At 40.8% G+C, this 8,593-nt stretch overlaps 1 protein-coding gene across 1 annotated transcript; it reads right to left on the bottom strand.

Moving 5' to 3' along the window:
• Positions 1–7,285: 7,285 nt before the first annotated feature.
• LOC308352071 (olfactory receptor 2A5) lies at positions 7,286–8,218 on the bottom strand (the record flags this gene model as incomplete). The annotated part of the gene is made up of 1 exon (XM_080818120.1): positions 7,286–8,218. One exon carries the CDS (start codon positions 8,216–8,218, stop codon positions 7,286–7,288), a length of 933 nt encoding a protein of 310 aa, XP_080674246.1.
• Positions 8,219–8,593: the final 375 nt, after the last annotated feature.

Below are 8,593 nucleotides of genomic sequence, written 5' to 3'. Positions count from 1 at the left end.
CCTTGTGCATGCTCTCTCTCTCTCTCTCTCAAATGAAGAAATAAAATCTTTAAAAAAAAAAGTGCTATCCAAATGATTTATTAACTCCTTACCCTGAACAGACCCACTGCCAAGACACAGGAAACACCATAAAACTGGCCTTCCTTACAAGACACAGCCTACGTACAACTTACAGCACAGAGGGGCAGAGGAAAATGTGTGCTTCGTGTTGATAGTTGACCCCCAGAGAGAAGGAGAGGGGAAGACAGGAAGCCAAGCACAGCCGTGTCTCAGAAGCTGACAGTCAGGAATCCCCTCCATGTTGATTCCTCCAAGGGAATCACCTCCATCATACACCATTATCCCCAACACAAACATTACCCAACACTCTCAAAAAAGTACTGTAGTGTAAGTACTATATTGTTGTTTCTAGACTAGCTTCCACTTAAGGTCAGTAAATGTTAGTTGACATTTTGTAAATACGGTAGTCTTCCTACCTGACGATGATGTTCATTGTCACACAGACTCTCTGACAGATGCAGTCAGGACCCCCAAAAGAGAATCACAGTCTGATAGAGGTTTTGTTTTTTCATGAAATGTTACCTGATTTATATTCAAAGTGAATGCTAATCCCATTCTACAATACTGATGTTTCAAAGGTATTATACTCCAGCTAGTAAAAACAATTAACACTATAATGTTAAAAAAAGATAATCTTACTATGACTAGTTTTCCTGTCATACAAAGGTTTTTTGTTTTTTTTTTTTTTTAAGTACAGTGTACACACAGTGTTACATTAGTTTTAGGGGTACAACATAGTGATTCCACAACTCTGTACCTATGCCATGCTTGCCACAAATGTAGCCACCATCTGTCACCATAAAATGCCATTACAGTACTACTGAGTATGTTCCTTAGAGATCATATAAAGTTCCAAGATCATATAAAGTTTTTAAAAAAATCTTCAAAGAAGCAAAATTTTATAATTATTAAATGTGTTCCTACCAAAAATCCTTCATCTTGGGCTTCTTTATCTCAGTCATCGTTATTTTCAATAGGCTTTCTCATTAATTACATTATCACGGAACTATTCCTGTTGGAAAAGTACCCCAATTCATAATCTGCAGAAGGAAAACATTGACAGCAGCTGACAGGTCCCCATGCTGAAGAGCTTCAGAAGAACAAAATTATTCAAAGCAAGAGTCACTAGGACTCTTTCTACTCTATGTTTGGTAATTCCACATGGCTGACATTTCTGCTGTTTATTGTAGTTTCCAGAGTGACTTCCTTTCTTTATATCCAATTGTCAGCACAAATTTAGCAGAGAGAGAAAACTCTAATATAAAAAGAAATAGAGTTTTATCAGAACCCAAGGTAGGAGAGCCCAAGTGGGACACAATCTTCACAGGGAAGAAAGTGTTCCAGAGAATAAACAGGGTAATATACTTTTTTACATCTAGTAAAAGCTCAAAAGATTATGCATTAGCATATAGGCAGGAATCATGGGTTTTAACTCAAGGAATGCAGGGAGTAGGAACACTGATCAATATCTCAAGGATAAGATGGCTTTCCCTCAGGCTACTCATTCACAAAGCTGATGTACAATGCATGCTTGGCAGGCCATAAATCAGGCTTTTGGTTTGAACAGAGTTTATGGACAATTATAGTGATTTACAAAGAAAGAGAGTTTTTCTTTCATCAATATTAGAAACATGAGGTGGTGTGTAATTTTTGCCCTATCAAAGAAGAAAGGATGAGAATTATCTGTGTCTGACCTCATTATGTTTGCTATGGTCCAGAAGGGTTCTGCACCCAGTTCCACCATGTATGTGTTGGGGGATTCCCCCACATATGCAACAATTCTCTAGACACCAGCCAGGTGTTCCACAGTTCAACTCAGTTGTGACAGTATCTACCCTGAGATAGTGTCAGATTTCTGGATTTTGCATTCTGCCCCCATATGACTGCCACCCACTTCAGATGCCAATCCCAAGTCCATCCTGGGCTTCTGATTTCCCTGCTACAGACCAGAAGTTCCCACTACTGCCTCCTCGGCCTGCAGAGGACAACAACAAGTCCATGTCCTAACTCATGTGCTTCTCACCAACTGGCTATAAATCAGAGGTTCCCATGACATCCTCCTTGGGTTTGCTTCATTTTCCAGAGTATCTCACAGAACTCAGGAAACAGATTTACTCACTAGGTTCTGATTTCTTACAAAAAGGTTGCAAATCAACAGCTAGATGAACAGACACATAAGGTGAGGTCCTGGACAGACGACGATCTGGACATGGAAGAGTTCTGGCTCCCAAACCTAGAAGCTCTCTGAATCCTGTCTTTTTGGGTTTTAATGGAAGCTTCATTGCACAGGCATGACTGATTACATCATTAGCCATTGGTGATGGATCCGACATCCAGCCCCTCTGGTTCTCCTGGCAACCAGCCTGCACCTTAGGTGTTTTCCAAAAGTCACCTCATTAACATAAGCACGGCTGTGGTGGAAAGGGGCTTATTATGAATAACAAGACATACATTTCACCTTAATGGCTCCAAAGTAATTTCAGGAACTGAGGACAAGAGACTGAATGTTATAATAAAAGATTCTCCCATTGCTCTTATCCTTCAGGAAATTATAAAAGTTTTGGGACCTGTGAGCCAGGAAGCGTGGATGAAGACCAAACACATTTCTTATAAATCACATCACAGGTCAATATTTCACTTATTAAATATTCATTGGGCTGAAACAGAAATCCTACCAGGAAAATTTTAGGCTTGCCAGAATCTGTTTTTTTGTTTTGTTTTGTTTTGTTTTAACTGGGACATATTTTAGGATTCTAGGATATTTTTATCCTGTTTATGAACCTTCTTTCTAAGCAACTTCCCATTCTCAAAAAATCATCAAGAAAATAAAGTACTTCTTTAGAGTAGTGGTCCTCAAACCTAACTAAACCTGGGGCCTTAAAAAAATGCTGACCTGGGACACATCTCTGGAGACTCTGATTTAATTAATTTGTGTTGCCTAAGCCTCAGGATTCTTTAAAGCTCCCAGGCAATTCCCAAGGTCAGCCAAGGGCAAGGACCATATCTTGAGATTATCTTTTTCTTTTCATTTTTTTTCTCTTCCTTGGTCTTTGTCTTTTCTTTCATCCCTTCAAAAATTCTCATTTCAACACCTGGTTTCCTGTAGGTCCATAAACCACACTGATAGATTCCATTGCTTATCTAGCAGATTAATAGAGAACAGCATATTTTCTTTTAGAATCATTAATTTTGTTCTACTTGGGCTCACTCTTCTGGAAGTATCTTGATGACATTAACTGGGTGCTAATCCATTCCAGGCAAGGGCTGAATGTTGTCAATATCATTGTTCTTATGGTTAACATCATCAGTATTCTCAAATGAAAGGCAAAATTCTCAGTCACAAATTGAACGCCTTCAAAGAAAAATACAACTGCTTGTTGTGCGGTCTTCAAGCCCAGTGGCCAAGAAAGAATTCTTGAGACATTTTATGGTGCAACTTTGTAAGCTAATTTAAGTAGCACAGGGACAGGATCCAGGAGGAGAAAGAGCTTCAAGTTTTGCTGTATGAAGCTGGTGGTTATATGTTTAGTGCTCAAGGGGATATGCAGGGAGTATTAGATCATAAATGTTCCCTTGAATTTCTTCTCATAAAACTACTTTTGCAAGATTTCTCTGGTGCTTATCATTCAGCCCCATGTTAACTATCAGTGAGATGTACAGGCAATCATGAGACCTTTTAAGAATGTAGAAACCAGTGTGTATTTGATTCTTATCTAAACTATGCAGGCTATAGGTCACCTTTCTGGGCTAACAGTGAACATTTTTCATCTTCTATCCCTCATCACTCCTCAAAAATGTGCTTATTCTGCCTCCTCAGATAAAGATCACCCTATTCAATCTCCTCACCAACATATTTGTGATAGTTAATTCATATATCAGGACCCACAACACAGAGGCTAGCCCAGTGGCCTGACCCACGTCAAAAATTAAACCTAAGTCCTTCACTTGCAGGAAACACCTATGGAGGAATTCTAACGTACACTGATCACAATCCTCCAACTCAGGGTTAGCTAGCTTACCTTACCCTAGAACATCAGACCTGCTGGTCTTATCAGGAAATCCCCAAAATCTTAGCTAGCTGTGCCCATTTCCATGGTGCCCCTTCCAAAGTTCCTATGAAATTCATCCTTGCCTCAAATCCTTTGGGAAGAATCCTCCGTGGAGGTCAGGATTACTGGGGTCAGGGCAGCTGGGCAGCATAGACACTGATCTGACCCAGCTGGGAACAGAATTCAGGAGCTGTATGCACTAGAACCATGGTCCTTGTCTGTGGCTAGAAGTCCATGGCATCACTGTTGGGTGGGTAGACTTTGAAGTTACAGCAACCACCTGATGAGGCAGGAGTTCAGAGGCAGCAAAGGTGATCTACTTTGAACTTTTTAAAAAAGATTTTATTTATTTGAGAGAAAGAGCATGATTGGGGGAGGGGGGCCATAGGGAAAGGAGAAGCAGGGAGCCCGAGGTGGGGCTCAATCTTGATCCCAGGTCCCTGGGATGATGACCTGAGCCAAAGGCAGATGCTTAACCAATTGAGCCATCCAGGCACCCCATTAAATGTTTAACACATACATTAATTCTAAATTTTTCTAATGACATCTACAATTATTCCAGATTTTCATCTTCTTGCTAGCCGTGACAAGGGACTTACTTTGATTCAATGACTCATTGGTATTAATCAACTTTTCATGGCTGATAAACATTTCCCTTTTCCCTTTTTTCATATAAAAAGCTAATTTGTTTTAAAAAAAGCTAATTTTGTCACATTAACAGCTACATTTACTAACATGTTTTAGCAACTTGTGTGCTTGGCAAGTTTTCCTTACATCATACGCTTTCACTCCAAAAAAGACCCAGGTACATCCATTTAGAGTTCTTCCACAAAGGCCTGTGGGGGATATATTTTGCTAGACTTTATCTCATAAGATTTTCTCTCTTTTGGTTTTCTTATTCCTCGATGAATTTTTGGCCAAGTGTAAAATTGTAGAGTATGCTTCCCCCCATCATTCTGAATGTTCTCTTCTGGCACCTGTTTTGCTGAGGAGAAGTCCACTGTGAACAGTGTCTACATTCCAGAGTCACTGGGGAAAGAAGGGATAACATCTGGGAAGCGCCCACCAGACTCCTCTACATTAAGCAAGTGCACCCTCTTTCCTCTCACCCTCAGCTCTCTGGAAACTGTGACTAACATTAAAAAAATATACATAAAAAGAAGTCAACAAAATAGAATCTGTTTATTCAAGTCCTCTACCTCAAACATGGAAACAATTAAGAGGAATCTCTCATACACTCAGGCTTTTCTGTAATTTCTTGACAAAATATAGTTCTTGGTTTTATTTTCCCTTTTTGAACCAGAGCCATTTCTGAGACTTGCTGAAGGACATCTCTTTTTAACTCATTCATCTCAGTTACCTTGACAGAAGCTTGGTCTTTCTGATCTACATTTTCTCAAGTATTTTTGAACTGACATAAACGTGAATGCAATCCCCTGGTTTTCCTAATGGGTCCTTGTAGAAACATTCTGAATCCAAACCAAGAGCTTATATTTTCTGTGAGACACATTATCCTATTTTTGCCTCTTCCTCTTCCCTCTTTGAATTTTAACCTTAATTTAAGGTATACATATTTTAGTGAATAATAATTTTCCAAGTATAGTTAAAATATCATTTTTATAAAAATATTGCTTGTTTTTTTCTACTTTTAAAATAGGTCACACAGTAGCTCCATCGTGCTTATTGTTACATTTAGAGCTAATATTTTTTTATTCAAATTATTTTTGGGGGGAGGGGAAGGGGAAAGAAGATGGGGGTAGATGGAGAGGGAGGGAGGAGAGCACGCAGAGTGGGACTGAGCAAGCAATCTCCTGATGCAGTGGAGACATGGAGACTCAGATAATGGCCAGAGAAAAATGTTTTGCCTAAGTTAACTAATGAGTAGAATAGTCAAGGAGATGAATAATCAGCAACGAGGTTTTTTAAGAAGCGAGAGGAAACTCATGCATTAGGAGAGAGATGGAAGACAAAGTTTCTCCTGTGCGTCTTAATTTTGTGGAAGAAGAAAAATGGGGACTGATAATGGTACATGAGAAGATGTGAAAAAAATAGAAAGATCTACAGAACATGGATAATAATATGTGATCATATATACCACACACTGGAATGGCACACGAGCCTACCAGAGAGGAAGAGAATTCAAAAGATGACATACTTCTTGTGTTAAAGAAATCACTGTTTTCATACGCCTTTGGCCACTTAGTTTCCAGACATGTGTTAGAAGTGAAAAAAAAATTATACTTCATCATTCTGACCACTTGGGCCCAAAACAGTATCACCTGGACCAGATGCTCTTGGAATTTTGTTGAGGTTCCTACAAGTCTTTACCGGACTTTGTCGGGCTAGTGGTTCCAAACGTGGCTCTACAACATGATGTTAAGCTACTGGCCTCCCTTCATGTTGTTTTCCTTCTAGAAGATTTTCTTACTCTGGTGATATTTTATGCCATCATCTTAATGGTCAATGGTTACCTACACCTGGCTTTGAATCTGAACGCTGCAAAAGGTAACTCTCTCAAATACCTGACTCTCATATTTATTCTAAACACAAACTCACTTAAATTAAACAGAGCAGAATTCAATAAAATGAAACAAAGATCCTGACCGTTCTCTGCCTGTCACATATATGTTAAAAAAAAAAAAAAAACAACCCAGAAAGTTAAACTTTGCTTTTCACAGAAATAGATTCTGTGGGCTCAGATTCAGATAATTTTTCAGAACTGATGTCATCATCCTTAGACTTGAAGTTCCTTAGTACATTTCCCAGGAGGGGACTTCATAACAAGATCAGTTTTATTCTCTTATTAGAGGTGCACCATTGTACAGAATATATGGTGGCATTTTTAGCATATACTTACAGCAATAAGGGAGATGGAAATCTTAGATGAATTTAAGGGGAGACAGAGAGAAAAGAAAAGAAACTGGATCCTAGGTAGCACTGGGACCCGGCCGGAGGAGTCCATGGCTCTACTCTGTGCTTCACCAGGACACAATTTTTCTCTTACGGCCTGGACTTTGTGGTCTGGAAGTATCCCATGTTTAGGGACCGAATCAGTTCAATATATATTTTTAATATTGAAAATCTGAGACATTAGATTCTTAAAGCGTTTGTATTACTGTTCTTTCAAATCTCATAGAAAACAAGCCTTCCACCTTGAAGACTGTCTCTGGCCTCCCTCACACTGATCGCTCCCTCCACAGCACTCTCTTCAGGGCGCCCTTGACCTCTGCGTTCCTCAGGCTGTAGATCAGTGGGTTCAGCATAGGGTTGAAAAGGCTGTAAAACAGGGAAAGGATCTTCTGCTGCTCCTCAGGGTGGCGGGATTTGGGGGCCATGTACATGACAATGGCGCTGCCAAAGAAGAGCCCCACCACACAGAGGTGGGAGGAGCAGGTGGAGAAGGCCTTCCTGCGGCCCTCCCCGGACTGGATCCTCAGGATGGCCAACAGGATGCGTGAGTAGGACACCAGCACCAAGCAGAGGGGCCCGACTAAGATAAACACAGAAGCAGCAAAGATGACCACTTGGTTGAGCCTCGTGTCAGCACAGACCAGCTTGAGGACCGACAGGATTTCACAGAAGAAGTGGTTGATTTCATGAGGCCCACAGAAGGGCAGCCTCAGGATGAGAACCACATGGACCAGGGCCAGCAGGGAGCCACATGCCCAGGAAGTGACTGCCTGAACCGTGCACACTCTCCAGCTCATGATGACAGAATAATGTAGGGGGTGACAGATGGCCACGTACCGATCATAGGACATCATTACTAGGATGAGACACTCAGTGTGAGCAAAAGCCATGTATAAAAAGGTCTGCATTATGCATGGGACAAAAGAGATAGTTTTTTCCTTGCTCAGAAGGTTTGCCAGCATCTTTGGGACATTATTTGAAGCATAGGCTATGTCAATGATGGCCAGATGGGAGAGGAAGAAGTACATGGGGGTGTGCAGTCGGGAGTCCCACCAGATGAGCACCAGGATGATGCTGTTCCCTAACAGGGTGAAGGCGTAGAACAGGGAGAAGAACCCAAAGAGGAGCACCTGCAGCTTTGGGCTGAGCGGGAATCCCAGGAGAATGAATTCTGTGACCCATGTTTGGTTTTCCGTCATTCCCTGGCAACAGTATCTGTACCAGTCTCTGCTGCTGCGGGAGGCTGTGTGCTGAGGAGTGAACACAGATCTGGGTTAGTTCTCAAACAGAAAGAGGGGGTTAAAGTATATCCCGTGTGTTACCTCAGCTGGCGATCCTTTTCAGAGCCATTATGTCAAATCCTTAATCCACAGTAACGCAGGAAGAAAACCTATTTAAGGAGTGTAAGTGAGCGCAAGATTGCATGTACTATTTTGATGTTGTCTACAGAATTTTATTTGACTTTGATTGCAAGATCCACATATTTACTCTCATGATGGCAGTCACAGAATAATTTGTTTTCCAGAAATGACCAATTATTTCACTTGGGGGAAAGTTCCATAGCCATATTGTCA

Source organism: Martes martes (assembly GCF_963455335.1).
Source record: "Martes martes genome assembly, chromosome: 11".
Taxonomy (NCBI): Eukaryota; Metazoa; Chordata; class Mammalia; order Carnivora; family Mustelidae; genus Martes; species Martes martes.
This window is presented reverse-complemented; position numbering and strand designations above follow the sequence as displayed.